Source organism: Bos mutus, chromosome 10, assembly GCF_027580195.1.
Source record: "Bos mutus isolate GX-2022 chromosome 10, NWIPB_WYAK_1.1, whole genome shotgun sequence".
Taxonomy (NCBI): domain Eukaryota; kingdom Metazoa; phylum Chordata; class Mammalia; order Artiodactyla; family Bovidae; genus Bos; species Bos mutus.
This window is the reverse complement of record NC_091626.1, coordinates 46,075,065-46,093,234: the sequence shown is the minus strand read 5'-3', so window position 1 is coordinate 46,093,234 and position 18,170 is coordinate 46,075,065. Positions and strand designations below refer to the sequence as shown.

At 40.4% G+C, this 18,170-nt stretch overlaps 1 protein-coding gene across 10 annotated transcripts in view; it reads right to left on the bottom strand.

The window, feature by feature from the left end:
• SEMA6D (semaphorin 6D) overlaps positions 1 to 18,170 on the bottom strand; it is a 58,608-nt gene that overhangs the window by 10,971 nt on the left and 29,467 nt on the right. For all 10 annotated transcript variants that reach the window (XM_070377851.1, XM_070377855.1, XM_070377853.1 and 7 more), the window contains exons 2-9: positions 4,085 to 4,248; positions 3,580 to 3,691; positions 2,959 to 3,019; positions 2,786 to 2,848; positions 2,576 to 2,677; positions 2,252 to 2,342; positions 1,240 to 1,359; positions 480 to 568 (exon numbers count right to left, since the gene is read on the bottom strand). In XM_070377851.1, coding sequence (XP_070233952.1) covers positions 480 to 568; positions 1,240 to 1,359; positions 2,252 to 2,342; positions 2,576 to 2,677; positions 2,786 to 2,848; positions 2,959 to 3,019; positions 3,580 to 3,691; positions 4,085 to 4,193 — 747 coding nt within the window. In that variant the 5' untranslated portion in view covers positions 4,194 to 4,248. The remainder of the gene's footprint in view (positions 1 to 479; positions 569 to 1,239; positions 1,360 to 2,251; positions 2,343 to 2,575; positions 2,678 to 2,785; positions 2,849 to 2,958; positions 3,020 to 3,579; positions 3,692 to 4,084; positions 4,249 to 18,170) is intronic.

The window sequence follows — 18,170 nt, the reverse complement described above, 5'->3', positions numbered from 1 at the left end:
ACTGGGCTGCCTGGCTGGATGGAAACCATTCCCATACTTCATTCCCCACTTAGCTTCTCATATTGTTAATGAAACGCACCGTCCTTAAACCTGGCATAGAAGGAGATGCAATATTTTAGAATCTTACGGACTTGGACTGAAGTACTCGTCAATGAACAGGGGCCCTTCCTTTCCATCCTGCCTTTTGACACTAAGAAAGAACAGCTATCAATAGATTTCTAAAGAGTTAAAGAAGCATCCATAGCTCAAGGGTGCCTGCAGCACATTCTCTGTAGTAACAGGAAAAAATAAATAAAACCTTCTCAAGGCTGCTGTTCCCACTCTGGCCATTGTTCAGTTATTTCCCAGCAACTATTCTCTTGCTAAGCAACACAACTCTCTGCACTTGGCCCTGAATGCACTGAGTGCTGGAAAACATGCAAAGACCTACCAAGGTGGGCTCAATTCCATGCAATGCGAGTGCACAGGCATATACTTGCCTTGCCTAAGTTGTTATGTTCTACAGCAATTTCTCGAAAGAAGAAATAGACGTAGTTTCCGTATTCTATGGCATGCAGAAAGTGAGGCTCTGAAAGAGAAAGTGAGAACAAACTGGTTCCTGAAGGGTAATTCAATTAGCATCATAGCCCGACTGCTAGGTATGACTGACAGACATCACACTGCTACTTTCAAGCCAAGAACTTTGATATGCCACCAAGTTTCAGGAGTCCCATTATGAGTATGTTGAAGCTTTAGGGAACCCAGAGTCTTTAATGTTAGCTAATGGACTAGAAAAAGCCTACAGGGAACTGAACTTCAGCAAAGGTCTTTGTTTCAACAGATTTATTCATTAACCTATTTAGCTAGTAAAGGAAACTTTTTATGTTGAAAATTAAAAATCTTGATTTCTAGACTCCAAAGAACAAAATAACTCTGAAGATATGAACTAACAGTTCCCAGGGTTAAACTTTCCAGGATAATTAGAAGGAAGTGGGCAAGGAGTAGTGCGTGCATTTAGTTAGGCAAATGGTATACAGAATGGTGATTTTTTTTTTTTTTTTGAGGTCACCTAAGATAGAAATCTACTTTTTAGACATAGCTACTGGTCTCCTCATTTCCCACTAATGCAGCCAACCAAGGCAGCTTGTACTGGGCTCTAAATTAACAATATAAAGTCATGCACTGAACTTTCCAATGCCAGGGCTCCTGTTCCCATGTACCCATCCTGCCACCCCTGGCAATACTGCTCTTCAAAGGTACCTTTGATCCATTTGGAATCATATTTTATTGTACGAAGAGCAGATCCATCACCCATGCTTCGATAAATAACAGCATCACTGGCCAAGAAGTCAGCCACTGTGGCAGAATACAGCTTCCCATCTGAAACCAAGGTTATAATTTAAATAAAAATAGCCACAGTTAAAATAAGTGTATTATCATATGTGTGTGCTAAGTCATTTCAGTTGTGTCCAGCTCTTTGCAACCTTATGAACTGCAGCCTGCCAGGCTTCTCTGTCCATGGGATTCTCCAGGCAAGAATCCTGGAATGGGTTGCCATGCTTTCCTCAGGGGATCTTCTCAACCCAGGGATCGAATCCACATCTATGTTTCTTGCACTGGCCGGCTGGTTCTTTACTACCAGCGCCACCTGGGAAGCCCATGTTTTCCCATGTAGTCTGTTATATCCTTTGGAGTGTTTTCACTGACATCATTGCTATATATACAAATAAATCTAAAACCTGATGCTCATAATCAACTTGTGACAGGTTGACCTGTATTATCTAAGTTTATAGATGAGAACTTGGAGCACCAAGAAGGTAAGCAACTTATTCAAAAAAGGCTTCCCTGGTGGCTCAGATGGTTAAAGAATGTGCCTGCAATGCAGGAGATCCAGACTCGATCCCTGGGTTGGGAAGATTCCCCTGGAAAAGGGAACGGCTCCAGTATTCTTGTCTGGAGAATTCCACGGACAGAGGAGCCTGGCAGGCTACAGTCCATGGGGTAGCAAAAAGTCGGACATGACAGAGCGACTGACACTTTCACTTTCAGCTTATTCAGGGTCACTGGCCTAACAACAGAGCCAAGTGTCCGAATACTTATAATATGCTCACTTATAATTCCTCTTTTTTGAAAATCTGTTCATAGCTTTTAGTCTTTGAAACACTCATGTCAAGGTAGCTATTCTAGTTATGAGCTTTTTTCCTTCCTTTAAATTCCTCTTGCATCTTCAATGTCATTAATCATTTATATTCATTACACTAAAGAATCTTACCAGCAAAAAGGGCAACATTAGTTTGTCTGGCATCAAATGGGCATCTTGCCAGGCCACTAATTTCTTCTCCATCATACTCTAAGGTATTCAGCTACAAAAGAAAAATAAATAGCTGGTGTCACATCTGTTCAATGTACATGTTTGAAGGCAATACTGCTTTATTTGTACTGAAATTCTATGGGAAAAATTCTGTCTTTATTCTTTCATAGTGTTAGAGATAAGACACATTACTAGATTTATAGAAGAAAGGATTCGACTCTAACACCATACCAGTAGAGGAAGAAGAATTGATTAAAAACAGCACATTGTATAAAATATACTTACCTTATAGTATCTACACATGGGATTAAACGCATTGGTGCCACAAACAAAAACCATCTCATCGTTTCTTGGAACAAATACTTTAATAAAGTTGTGGCATTCATCCTAAAGAAAGTAACAACGACACTACCATTAGACATTCCATGTGCCTACATCGTGGGCTCAAGCCACCATACAGACTCAATCTAGTGATCATATATTTCTTTTACTTACTTTATGCTTGCCTTTCATAGCACAGTTTTCTCGATCCTGTTGTCTTGACCGCCATGTCAGTTTCTGTATCAATCGAGCAAAACCAAAGTTCAATATTTTAAATATTGAGGGGAGAGGGACATTACCCAAGTTCTAAGGGAATGCAAATAAATTTGCCAACTACAGTTGCTCACCTTGTTTGGTATTACTTCTGTTTTGGGGATTTCATTTAAGTTTACTGTATAAACTTGATCCCTGTTGGAAACAAGGCAGTAAGTCATATCATGTGAATACATAAAAATGTTAAGCTGCTTCTTATTTTATTTTTACAGAGCTGCTTTTATTGTGTTTTAGAGATCATTTGGATTTTCTCTGTCTCCAACAAAGTCAACAAAGAGTACTTTTTCATTAGTGAGATGCTTTTATATATCACTGTGGTTAGGGAATGAAGAAAGTCCTTTTCTTCAGGCATGGGTCAAATGACTACTCAGTATTAGCATAGACATACTTTCAATATTTACTTGAATAATTCCAAGTTAAAAAAAGACTAAAGAAAAAAAATTTTTTTTTCTCCTGCTTTAGGAATAAAGAATGGTGTCTGATTTCTTGACTGCACTAATAAAACAGGACTGCTGAAGGCTTTTGCTGTATTTTGTTCCTGGTACACAACGCTGACTCTTCTCAAGTGAGTATTTTTGGCTACTTGCAATTTTTGATCACAATCACATATTAGTTTTTCATGAACTAGACACATTAATGCAAGCACCACAAGAGAAAAGAATTTTAATCTAATAAACCAACGAGGGGAAAATTACCTGCCAGCAATATAAAGTGTGTCTCGAATTTTCAACATCAGCTGAAAGTCCAGCCTGTGCTGTGATTCATTGCCTGAAGGACGTCCTCTAAAAACCGGATATTGCCTTGAATCTGCAAGTAAAAACGGGCTAAACCATCAGTCAGGATTACGGAGCTGAAGAATCGATATACAGCATTGATTAGCTGTATATACTAGTTGTAGAAGGGTTTTAACTAAATTCTTTTCTTAAGGTCTTGAATATGAATGAATAAGAGATGGTGAGTATCACCAAATGGTCTTTTTCTTTTTAACTGAAAACATATAACCTATATATAGGTTGCTTTAGAAAAGTGCCTAACTAAATTGTCCCATTTTCTTCAGACACTAGGAAATGATTATGGATAAATGAGGATGTAAAACATTTTAAAGACATAAAATCCTCTTTCTAAAAATGAATATGCTTAGAAAATTAAAACCAAAACAACCCTTCCTTCTTAGAAAAGAGTATTCTTTAGATTACTTACAGTGATAGTCAACAGTATTAAGGGGTTCATCATCTTCAGGAAAGCTGACCGCCCTCAACTGGGAAATCAGTAGCAGCAGCATGTAGGCACAGAGCAGGAAGAACCTCATGGTTGGGCCAACGTGAAGGCAGAGCAGCCCCTCCTCAGAGAGTCCACTTAGCTACCTGGAAAACAGAACGAGTGTGGAAAGATCTCTGCTGTGATCAAAGAGCTTTGCCATTTGTAATCAGTTCAGTTTCCGTCATGAGCTCTCTCCAGCGTCCCCCTCCCATCAGAAAGATGGCAGTGGTGGAGGAGACACCTCTGAAAACACAGGCCAAAGGCGGCATTCTGCCAAGTTTGATTAAAGCATCTGGTGAGCATACTGAATTTTTAGGCCCATTTGCAAGAGTTTTTGAGGTAACTACGTATGTCATCACAGCAAAATCACCAGAACCACAAACAGAAATGCTGGCTGCTGACTTGGCAAGAAGATGGGCAAAGTTGGGATTAGAATTTTAATTAAATGCCAATCTGCCTCCCTTCCCCCATCCCTGAAATAAATCCAGTACAGCTTGTCTCTGCCCTCCCCATCCCCCCAAAATGCCCAAGCTGCCTCGAGAGTATCCAAGGAGCTGATGGGCCTGTAGCCCCTCTCAGCCCCTAAAGGCACTGCCAAATTCCCAGCATTATTCAAGCTACCCCCTAAATTCTTAAGTAGAACAGTTCCCTAAGCTTAGAAAGAACAGCATGAAAGCAATGACATGAGTGACCTTGAATCAGGGTGAAAGAGAATGAAAAGAAATGAAATGATTTCACGATCAATCAATCAGGCAAAGCAGAGCAGGGATGACCAGCACAGCTGACACCAGGCCACTGGGGAAGTCTATATTTTTACATGAAAGCATTTGGACACAAACCAATACCCTAAGTATGCCTGTCCTCTTAGCTTTATTAAGCTTTAGAGCCATATGGGGCCTTAGGGACCACCTAGTCCAACCCCCTCATTTTTCAGATAAGAAAACTAAGGCCTGAAAAATTAAGGGACTCACTGAATTTCATGGAACTATTTAGGGCAAGATCAGAGAGTCCAGACTGACATCACCTGAGTCTCTATCCAGATGTTTTTCATCAAATTAGATAATGAAATTAAATGGGTTTTTCTCCTTAGAGAATAGAGCATTACAAAAATAATCTTTGGGGGGTAATGAATATACTCATTACCTTTACTGAAGTGCTATTTCATAGGTGTAGGTTTATGCTAAATTTTATCAAGTTGTACAGTTATATATATGCAGTGTATTGCATGTCAGTATACGAACAAAGCTTATAGCATTTTTTGTACATTATTAGCTGTAATTTTTTAAAATCTTTAAATATTATTAATTAATTACGAAAATAAACTAAGGCCCTGCTGGGACAATGGATATTTTTGTGAAATGGTAAAAGCTCTGCTTCGTAACAGTATCACCCCTTCCTTGACCAAAACTGTCACTTACTGCTATTATACTGTTAGGCTCAGTCTTTTATATCTAAAAACTTTAGCAGGGATCATAAGAATCACTTCAAATTCTTGGGGAGTTCAACCACTCAACTAATACTTACTATATACCTCTTTCATCATCATCTTCTTTTTTTTTTGCTGTGCCACACAGCATGCGGGATCTTAGTTCCCCAACCAGGGATTGAATCCACACCCCGGCTAGAGTCTTAACAACTGGACTGCCAGGGAAATCCCTTTAATTTTTTTTTGCTTCATCTTCTTAATGTCAAAAACACAGATGCACACACATGCATTCTTTGTAACACTTTCAATATTTATCTTTTTAACCGAAGTAGAAGCCATGTATATATATGCAACATTTGGAATCCTCGTTTTACAAAAGGAGAGAAAAATATTGCAATACAATTTTACTCAATGTACAACTAGTCCAGTAGTAAGTTAACACATTTAAAATGTCCTGAAAATAGTCTGGTGGAATGGAACCTGCAGCATCATCATCTTGTACTTGAGTTGAAAGACTGTAGAACTTGGTCGTGATGGGATTTGGGTTTGAATGGAACTCCACCACCTACTGGCTTATCAACCTGGGAAAGGTTCTTCAATCTCTCTTAGCATTAGCTTATTTATAAGATGTGAATAATACTACCTTCTCCATTGGGTGAAAAAGAACTAAGTGCCTGACACCTACAGATTCTGAGCAAAGTTAATCCTCCTCTCTCTTCTCCTGTAGGACACCATGCATATGACCAAATTGACCTTAACAACATGGGCAGAGTCTGGGAAAAACGCATCCTAAAATATTAAAGCTATTTGGTCACTTGTTTTCCCAAAGGTTTAAAATGCTAAAGTTGTTTTTAGAATAAATTTTACAACTTGAGCCTATTTATCAAATATAGAAAAGAAAGTAAAAAGCAATCACTAATAATCCTACCATCCCAACCCAACAACTATGATGATCTGGTTCTAGTTTTCTTGCCACATGCATATATTTTTCAATCTTCACAGAAGAGAACCTCTTTCAATTACTACTTCTCCTTAAGTGGCATCTCCCTATCTTGCTTTTCCACAGTATTTTGTCAATTTTAAAGACTCTAAAGAAGACATGCTCCAAAATCACTGCAGACAATGATTGTAGCCATGAAATTAAAACATTTATTTGTTCCTTGGAAGGAAACCTATGACAAATATAGACAGAGTATTAAAAAGCAGAGACATCACTTTGTCAACAAAGGTCCATATAGTCAAAGCTATGGTTTTTCCAGTAGTCATTAAGGATGTGCGAGTTGGACCATAAAGGCTGAGAACCCAAGAATTGATGTTTTGGAACTGTAGTGCTAGGGAAGACTCTTGAGAGTCCCTTGGGCTGCAAGGAGATCAAATCAGTCAATCCTAAAGGAAATCAACCCTGAATATTCATTTTAAGGACTGATGCTAAAGCTGAAGCTCCAATACTTTGGCCACCTGATGAGAAGAGCTGATTCACTGGAAACGACCCTGATGCTGGGAAAGACTGAAGGCAAAAGGAGAAGAGGACAGCAGAGGATGAGATAGTTAGATAGTATCACTGACTCAATGGACAAGAGTTTGAACAAACTATGGGAGATAGTGAAGGACAGGGAAGCCTGGCATGCTGCAGTCCATGGGGTTACAAAGAGTTGGACACGACTGTGTGACTGAACAACAATATACATTTATATATACATGTGTGCGTGTGTGCTCAGTCATGTCTGATTCTTTGTGACCCCTTGGACTGTAGCCTGCCAAGGTCCTCTATCCATGGGATTTTCCAGGCAAGAACACGACAGTGGGCTGCCATTTCTACCTCCAGGAGGTCCTTCCAACCCAGGGATCAAATGCACATCTCCTACGTCTCCTGCTGCACTGGCAGATTCTTTCCCACTGTGCCACCTGGGGCACTGTGTGTACTCAGCTATAAAAATGAAACAATGCCATTTGCAGCAAAATGAATGGACCTAGAGATTACATACTAAGTGAAGTAAGCCATAGAGAAAAACAAGTATGATATTGCTTATATGCGGAATATATAAAAATGATACAAACGAACTTATTTAGAAAACAGAAATAGACCCACAGACAGAGAAAACAAACTTATGGTTACCAAAAGGGAAAGGAGGGTAGGGATAAGTTAAGAGTTTGGGATTAACATACACACACTAATATATATGAAATAGATAAAACAGATAAGCAATAAGAACTTACTATATAGCACAGGAAATTATACTCAATATTTTGTAATAACCTATGAGGGAAAATAGTCTGAAAAGGAATATATATATGTGTGTGTCTATAACTGAAACACTTTGCTGTATACCTGAAACTAACACAACACTATAAATCAACTATACTCCAAAAAAAAAAAGAGACCCTGGACATATAAAAATATAAAAATATGAACTGTTGCCCTAGGAATTAAGTTCTGCTAGGACATCAATACCACACTGGATGTTTCTGCTGGGTATCAGATGGAAAAATGAGAAACACTAATGAATCCTAAAGAAACATAGAAACATTTGCCTGAACACAAGATAATTCTGTGAATCTTTGTCCACTGGGACAGGTAACTGAACAGTTCCCATCATGTGGGCAGAGCTTCCATGCCCCAGACAGCAAGGCAGGGAGGGGCACTCACCAGGAAGAGTGTCTTTTACAGCTGTAATTCCAGCATTGAGATGAGGATGGAATCACTGCTGACTCACTGGCAAGCACCGAGCTGCTGGCTGAGCCATCATTTCCTATAACTCATTCAACTGACACTGCAGAAAGCAATTTCTCGCTATACCCCGTTCTCCACCAATCTCATCTTCCAAAAATAAAACCCCACTGCTAATTACTTCCTGTCCCTGCCTAAAGCTGTATTTAAAAAACTACTTTCAGATTTGCCATAGAAATTATAATTGGAAATATTTAATGTGAAATACATATCAAAGCAAAGCTGAGTAGGGAAGGAAAGAATTTGGAAATACCTGAGAAAAATGGACCAACAAGGAGATTTATTTGTATGTAAACCATTTAGACTACTTTGTTCTCACCTTATTTAAGGAAATATTTAATCTCAGGGTTCCAGGGCTAGTGAGACTATCAAACCAATTATGTGGAAGGCAAGACATGAGGCAGGATGAGATGTTGGTAAAGAACATAGACTTTGAGGTTAGAAAGATCTGAGTTTTGTTTTACTTTTTTTAGAGTTTATTTACTTGGCTGCGCAGGGTCTTTGTTTTACCATGTGGGATCTTCAGTCTTTGCTGCAGCATGCAGCATCTTCCAGCTGCAGCACATGAACAAGTAGTTGTGGTGTGTAGGATTTCGTTCCCTGACCAGGGATCAAACACTGGGCCCCCTGCATTGCAAATTCGGAGTCTTAGCCACTGAACCACCAAAGAAGTCCCAGAAAGATCTGAGTTTAAACTTGCTTGTGCCATTTACTTCCTGGCTCTGAGACCTTATTTAAGGAGACTTAACCTCTTTAAGCCTCAGTTTCTTCAAGTGTAAAATATGAATAATTACCTTTACTAACCTCACAGGTTCTTCTGAGATAATCTATACAAAACAACTAACACAGAATCTGGTCCATAGTAAATCTCTAGTAAATTTTAGTGAATATTATCATGACTATTATTGTTACATCTTATGGGGCAAAAGGAAAAAGTGTTTACTCTTTAATTTTGTATAACTACCTACAACTGTCTTATGTACATCATCATAACAATAATAGAGGTATTGGAGAAGGCAATGGCACCCCACTCCAGTACTCTTGCCTGGAAAACCCATGGACGGAGGAGCCTGGTGGGCTGCAGTCCATGGGGTCGCGAAGAGTCGGACACGACTGAGAGACTTCACTTTCACTTTTCACTTTCATGCATTAGAGAAGGAAATGGCAACCCACTCCAGTGTTCTTGCCTGGAGAATCCCAGGGATGGGAGAGCCTGGTGGGCTCCATCTACGGGGTCGCACAAAGTCGGACACGACTGAAGCGATTTAGCAGTAGAAGATAAGGTACAGCTTCACAGGCACAGACGCCTCCAAGGAGGAGGGGGGGAACCACATTTCTAATGTGTACGTTTATAGTAAAGTACCTACTTACATGAGGTCATTCCTTTCAGTGAGAGAGCAGGGGTACTTGAGTAAGTACAGCTTGGATTTTCTTACATGGGGTTCCCCTTACACTCCTGATTTTAAGCTTAAATATAAAGATAAAAGCTCTTTAAAGGAGTTCAGAGTTGCCAAGATAGCCAGGGTTTGAAATGACAGGATTTAGGAGAAAAGGGAAGTACAAGGAAATGAGCCCCACACTCAGCAGTTGAGTTCACATTATGGGGTTTGCTAGTTCTTAAATTATATAAAGGTGTGAATGTAGTTATAATGAAATGCCAGATTTTTGGCAGTCTCAATTTAGGACCCACCAACAAGGCGGGGGGACAGGGGTCCTAGAAATATTCAAAGCCTTTCATTTGGACCTCTGAAAATTATAGTATAGATCTTTAGAGACTGATCAAGCCTTATAAAAACTCACTAAGTCTAGACTGGATGAATGTAAATTCCTCTCCCTCTAGCTATTTACAGAAAAGATAATCACCCAGAGGCTATAATTTTTTACACAAAGTGCTCATTCCAAAAGAAATGACAAGACATTTCAAGAACTAAGAGAGAAAAAAGACAACAGAAAATAGGACTCAGGTACTAGAATTCTCAGATATAGTTTTAAAAGCTATGTTTATTTTGTCCAAAAAAAAAAAAAAAAAGATGACAAGATGAAGAATTTCACCAGCTCCCTAGAATCTACTGAAAAAGAATTATTAAACAGAAATTCTCCATCTAAAAAGCACAGAATTACAGCTTTCTGATAGATGTCTTTAGCAACATATTTCTTACAGCTGAAGAAAAGATTAGTGAACTGGAGATGCATTAATAGAAATTATCAGACAGAAACACAGACAGCAAAAAAGTTGGAAAAAACAGACCAATGAGTAAGAGATACATAAGATCTTGTGAAAAGATGTTACATACGGGAATCCCTGAGAGTGAGGAGAGAAAAATGAATAGAATCAATATGTGACAAGATAATGGCCGCAAAGTTGATGAAAGACAATATGACACCTATTTAAAGGAGTTCTGAGAACTTATAAACACAAAGAAAAAACACACGCATATCCATCATAGTCAAGATGCTAAAAATAAACATTTTAAAAATGTTAAAAGCTAAGATATTTTACTCTCAAGAAGCAAGAATACTGACAGCTGACTTATCAATAGAAATGATGGAATCCAGTAGACCACAGAATGACATTTTTAAGTGCTGAAGGAAAATACGTTTCCAGCCTAAAATCTTATAATCAGTGAAAATGTGCTTCAAAAATGAAGCGAGATAAGATGTTTATGACAAGCAAAAACCGAGAGATTTATTGTGTAACAGACACAAAATAAAAGAAATACTGAAAGGAAGTTCTTTAAGTACTTAACCTTAAATTTTTCTTCGAAATTTATAAGGTTGGTTAATACAGGTTCTTTTACGGTTAAACCATAGTGGCCATATTTGGAATTAATGAATCCCAGACAGAGAAACTGATCTATAGTCTATCTCCCATAAAACTATATTAATTCAAAGGAAATGAGAATTCAGAAATAGAGCAGGCCTACTTAATTTTCTCCCCAGTCCAAAGAATTAAAAAAAAAAAAAAAAAAAAAACAAAAAAACCCCACGCTGATTTTAGATCCCTGGCTCTCTTCTGGAAATGCTCCTTCTCAAACAGGAGCTGCTTAGACTCATACTCCCCCAACCTGAGGATCTGAAAGGGGAGTTGCTTCTTTCCAGTTTCCCAGTGCCTTTGGGAAACCTTGGGAAGACCCACACAAATCAATCTGGAGACCTTGAGCTCCTAGCCTTTTACAAAAAAATTTTTGCTTATTGAGGTTCTTTCCCTCCTCCTTTCTTTTAGCTAATAACTTTCCAGTCACTTTCTCTAAGAAAAACATTTCAAAGACTTTAGTAGTCCTGGTCCATGGTTCCACTCTCAGACTTGCTATTAGTTATAGATTCTTCATCCCCCAGATCACAAAGTCAAGCATTACATGCTTTGATCCCAAACTTTTGTCCTTCTAGCTTGCTTATCTGACTGCTTTCACCATGACAACACTTTCTTCTCATCAGGGCCTTGAGGCCACTTTCTTCTCATCCATTATCCATCCCCAGTCTTGACACTTTATCCATCTTACATGTGATATTCAGTAGTCAATCACTTCAACAACACTTTTGCCTGGACTCTAAACTCCCTCATCCTTTGTTTCTGTGTCAGAGGTTCTCACAAAGTTTCTACTGTGGATGAACTCAGCCTTCTGCACCTGTTCCAGAGCAGCTGAGCAATTAAGTCAACCACAGTTTATGGTAATTTGGTAAGTACTAATGTCATAGTTATAAAACTGTGGGGTCCACTATTTTTCTACTAGATTTGCCCACATCCCGAATCAGTAAGTTTAAACTTTCCCCTTTCTCCTCAAGGCCCTTATCTCTTCTCCCTCCTCACTCTATAAATTCTTCCCTCCTACCTGGAAGCTACTTCACCTAGAAAATAAAGCCTTAAGATAAGAACATCCTTATTCCTTCCCCCTTCCTATTACCAAGAATATCAACCTATATGATTCTTCCTCTAGTTTTCCTCCTTTTCTCTTGCTTTAAGAGGATTTCACTCCCCAACTCCTCTCCATGTGCCTTAAATCCAATCCCTGCTGTTTTCCCTGGAACAGAAAAAACAAACAAACAAACATGGATTATGTTTTTCTCTACTGGCATATTCTATAATTTTTTATTGCATAAAAACTATCCATCAGCACTTAAATTTGCTCAAACCGCTCTCATCTCAAAAAAAAGAAGGTGAAAAAGCTCCATGACCTCAGATCTCTCTCCAGCCGCAACTTACCTCTTTCCTTCCATTCACGGACACTGACAAAAGATTCTTCATTCTCATTGTCATCATCTCTGCACCCTCCACTCTGCTTTCTCCTTCCTCTGTTCTAGCTCCTCTCTCCATAGTTCCTTTCTAAAAACACTGATGACCTCCAGGTAGCTCAACACAATGGATGGTTTCTAGCTCTATGTCATGGGATCCCTCAGTAACCTAAAACACAGATGATGGTCCACAGCTTTTTCAAGCCCTGGGGATCCTTCCCTTCCCTTCTACCACATTCTTCTGACCTTTTTACCTACTTTCTGGCTACCCCTTGTTTGTTTCCCATTCATTCTGTAGATGAAGTGAGATGAGGTTTTCAGAATATAAATCCCATCACAGAATTTCATAATCCTCCAGGAACTTCTTATTACTCCTAGGACAAAGTCCAAATCTCTGCCATGAGGCTTTTCCTGATCTGAGTCCTGGCTCCCTCTCCAGCCTTATCTCAAGCCTCTCTCCCTCTTTGCTTGTGTTTCTACCACCTGACCCCGGAATGTGTCAGGTGCTACCTAAATGCCACCAAGTCTTTGCTCCTCTCCCCCTCTGGATGGCCTTTCCTGCCTCCCATCCTTGACCTAATTAAGTCCTCCTAATTTTTTCAGAGCTTGGGGAAGAGTTTTCCCAGTCCCTTGGGGCAAGCATGTCTCACAGTTGTCAACATTGACACAACTGTGAATAAAGTGTAAAGGAAGCAAGAAACAAAAGAACTAATCGTGTGCCCTGAATACCACGAGCTCTGGTAAATCTCTCAGGGCAAGATTAGCATTTTGGATTTCTGTCTGATTTAGATTTATTTAATACTGTTAAACAAAACAACAACAACGAGAGCAGCAAACCCAGGGAGGACAGGCACCCCGGGTTCTGTTCCCAAATAGCATTTATTCTTTTATTTGAGAGTGCTGTGAACAGCAGGAGAGAACAGGGGTGGACCCGAGCCTGCAGCATAAGGGGTACCATTCATTCCACAGTCTGTGAAATTCCAGGGGGCACTGTCCACATGGCAGTCGATGAGAAAGACGGCCCGCGGAGTTACAGGAGTTATGTCTATGGCTTGACAGCCTCACATGACAAAACGGAAAAGGAGCAATGGGTTTAAGAAGACTGAAAAAGAGCGAAGAGAAGAAAGTTAATTGCTATTCCTTGGAGTCTACCAACACACAGAGGGTTGTAATTGAAGGTCAATTACAAAAGAGAAGTTTATGTTTATAGAGCATTCACATTTCTAGATTCTAGGCAGTTCATTCTGTGTAGGGCTATGGATTTTAATCGGTGCTCAACATCAGTATTTAATGAGAATGGTATGGCAGCCAGGCTGACAGCATAACCTCTGGAGTATAAGAAGATGAGAAGAAGGGATGATGACACGGATTTCAGAAGACCTCTAAGCAGAGTTAGGGGTTCTCTGGGTCCTTCTGAGCAGCGTAGGTAGCTTCTTACATCCAGGCTCATTTAGTGATTCTTGACTGATAGAGTCTCTCGGGAGAGCATTAGCTCTCTCACTTAAGAAATTCTCAATTGACATTCCACCCCATAGCCACCCACTCCTCTTCTGCACAAGGGCTTTGGGACCATGCACCAGGTATGAATAAAGGTCTTCCCTGACCCTGGGGCATGAAGAGCCGTCTGAAAGCCCCCTGACTTTGAGAGATGGTTCCTCCCTGTACTGTTATGTTAATGACACTTTATAATTAACAACTTACAACACTGCCCCCTGGCATGCTGAGGAAAAGGCAAAGCAGCTCTCTGACACCGCCCCCCACCCCCAACACAGATGAAGCCCTGCAGACACGTCAGAATCTAGAAGGAAGTGCCTTCTGATGGAGCAGGGAAGAGTCGGTCTGGAGGACTGGAAGCTTGGGACTGGAAGGCGCATCAGGGCTGCTTCTCCCATGGACACCAGCAGGGGGGGCGGAAAGGGACCAGGCACCAGGTCACTTCACTTTTGGGGCTTGAGTTTCTTCATGTAATAAAAGGTAGGTACATTCGAAGTGTAGGAGCACTTTTTCTGTCTGTGAGCTCCTTCTGGGGTTGGAGGGCAGATTCTAACTTTCCTGCCTGCTCAGTTAAACATCCTGGTGACTTTTTCTCAGTCTGTGAGCTCCTTCTGGGGTTGGAGGGCAGATTCTAACTTTCCTGGCTGCTCAGTTAAACATCCTGGTGTAACACCCACTGCTCCACATGGCCTTTCCGTCACATACCAGCATTTCAAGTGACTCCAGCGCAAACTGGGTCCCCCTGATCCTAAGGCTGCCTCCGTTACCTCCCCGTCTCTCACCCCCTCTCCAGTCAAACTTCTATGATAAGAAGTCTGAGCTCACTGTCTCCCTTTTCTTACTTTTTATTAAAATTTTAATCCCCCCCCAGTCTAACTTCAACTCTTGCCCATCAGCTACCATATGGTCAAATCCAAGTCAATTCTCATTTTAAATCTTCTTTCATCTCCCTGAAATAGTCAGTCATGTTGGTCCCTCCATCAGATCTTGAAACTGGACCTCTGGATTTCCTAGTTAACTCCTCACTTCTCTAGCTACTCCATTTCAGCAACCTTCCCAAACTTGTCCAAACGTGCCCACCCTTAGATGTGGTTCTTCATGACTCCAACTGGCTCTTTGGAGATTCACCCACATCACACCCACCTTCTTCACTACCACCAGTTAACTGATGAATTCTCAACTCCATGTGCCCAGCAGAGACCATACTCCTCAGCTCCAGATCCAGTTGTGCAACTCTCCTGCTAGATATTTTGGCTTATAAAATATAGGCAACTTAAACTTGGAAGGTGTAAGCCTGAAATTCAGGTACTGTGCCTTGACTTATACTCTTGTTAAATTCCCTACAGAGGGCAGGCTCTGAGCTTCAAATGCTTGGGTTCAGATTCATACATTATCACTTATCAGCAATGTGACCCTGGGTGTGCTACTTTACCTCTCCAAGTCTCAAGTTTTCATGCCTAAAATGAAGATAATTTAGCACTAACATTACAATGATTCAATGAAATAATCTACTCAAAGCACAAAGCTAAATCTTTTGTACTTGGTATAGATCCAACAATTACAACTATTATTGTTGAAATTACTGTTACAACAATTGTTGTTGTTATTTGTATTTCAACATCCTACTTGGTCACTGAAGCCTTAAACCTGGGAGTCACCCTACATCTCCCCTGCCCCACCATCCCATTTTCAACCTGTCAGTACATCCTATTGATTCTCTCTTTTCAACATTCTAGAATCCACTCTGGACTGGTTTCTGCCCTTCTAGACTTCTAGTTGAGTCTCCACAAAGCCACCAGAATAATCTTCTCAAAGTACAAATAGCATCATGTTAATTCTTTGTCTAAAAACTATTTTATGGCTCCTGAAGGCCTACATAATAAAGTCCAAATTCATTTCCAAGATGTACAAGGTCCTCCACAATCTGATTCTTGCTAGCCTCTCTGTTTAAGCTTTAGATGCTTCCCAACCTTGATCCTAAAGTAGTGTCTTCTATACACACTGTTCTCCCTCAAAAGCTCTTCCTGGAAATTGTCTACTTACCAGCTCAAAATGTCCCTGGCCTTTGCCACTTTCCCATTCTTCCCATACTCCAAATCCCTCTCTCCCCAGGCTCCTCTGTTTCCCTCAGGATGACTAATCATATGATACTGTGTAAATACTTCTAACACAGAACTTATCACTCATCATAATGTTACTTATTTCCACATTTTCCCTACTAAACCAGGACTGCTTGAGAAAGAGTACATTGTACTCATCCTGTTTATCCTTTGCATCAGGCACAGAGCCTGGCATGTAAGGAAGTCCTCAATGAGTATGTAACGGATAGAAGAAAAAATAGACAAAGGCTGCACATGTGATTGACTTAGCCGTGATGGCACAGGTGCCTTGGCTTGAATGCTTTGCCACCATTGCCACAAACACCAAGTCTTGTGTCTACTACTTTCCTCTGACAGCACTGGTACATAAGCCTTAACAGCCCCGGGCACTTCTAGGTGCTCCAAAACCAACAGGTTCTTACTAATGGCAACAGATGCCTCTTTTCACACCTTCGCATCATTAACAAACTGCTCTTTAATCCAGGAGGGATGGGCAACACAGGCCAAGACAAGTGATTTCTGTTACCGCCCTCCTACCCCCACACTGAAATTCCTCCTCATTTTACAGTCTTCTAGTACAAGAAAAGGAAAGCAGAGCTATTCCTGAGATTAAAGAGCAGGGCATACAGAGGCAGAAAAGGAAGTCTATTTGACTCCCCACTACCCAACAAGCAAAAATAAAATAAAAACCAGCCTGCCTAATGGCTGCCTGATGCTAGAGACTCTGCAACGGGAAATTCTTTTCTTTGGCTGACAGCCTTTTTTCCAGGTATAAAGTATGTAGAGCTAGAGAGTAACATAAGCCAGAAATCAGTATGAATACATTTATAAGATCTTTCCTTGGGGCTAGATTCTGATAGAAGAGAAAGGTGGCAGCAGACACCGCAGAAGGCAGGAAAGGGCACCCTGTGGGGTATGGAAGCCTGTTGTGTTCTTTATTAATGCCTTGCTTTTATAATCAATGTCTTCCTAAAAGCTGGGTCAGTTTTGTTTATTTTAATTATATTCTACATGCATGAGGAAAGCTGGCTATTTAAAGAAGTTTTCTGAAAATTAAAGCAGCTCTTATGTAAGATTTTCCCTTTAAGCCTAGGTTTTCTTAAAGCAAAGCATAACAATATCTCCATCAGTAATGCTTCTGGTTAAATATTAATAATTCAAAAAGGAATAGCACTTAAAAGGAATTGAGCAGGAAGGGACAGAAAACAGGATCTAACCTGTCTCTGCCAAATTCTAAGCAAATCTGATCAGGAATCCCAGAATTCAACCTCTGATCAGAACCATGGCTCTGGGGAGCATAATTCCAGTGACAACTTGCCTGCAAGATCTTGCCTGTCCATCCTAACTCAAATTGGGTAACATTTTTAAAGCTAAACCACTCCAGAAACAATCTTCATTTAAAGTGAAAATAACACAAGAAACGAATGAGAGGATGAGCCCCAATCTAAGCAGAGACTATCTGCTAACCAGGCAGACGACAAAACACATCAACTTCTTAAGAGATCAGGATGAGAACTAGCTTTGTGAAAATACAAAACACAGGAATCATCTACAATTGAAAAGAGAGAGAAAGCAGAAGGTTGCTGTGGCCGAAATGAACACAATTGTGTGTCCTTTCTTCAAGGAGGACCACAAGGCTTCTAAGGCTGACTAGTGGCAAGAGACATGAAAAGCTTTTCCTTTATTATCTCCTCCAAATGTGTGGTCCCAGCCCGACTTGGCTGTTCCCCTTTGGCCTCCACGAAAGGAACCATTCTAGACAAAGGAAGGGCTCAGGGTTCCAAGGGATGACTGAGATGCCAAGGGACTCAGCCTGTCTTCAGAACATTGGCTTCTTCTAGCAGCTGACCTGCTGAGGCTGCCGTATGGCCTGAGCCATGACATTCAGTTCAGTATAATAGGGTCTGGGCCCGTGCCTGGTTCTTCCCTCCAGGCTGAGATGACAGAAGTAGAGCATGTTTGCTCTGATTCTACTGGCATGTCTGATGCTGCCTCTATGGAGACATAGCTTTCAGTTTCCTCCACAGTGCCTCTTTCTTTTTTTGTTTT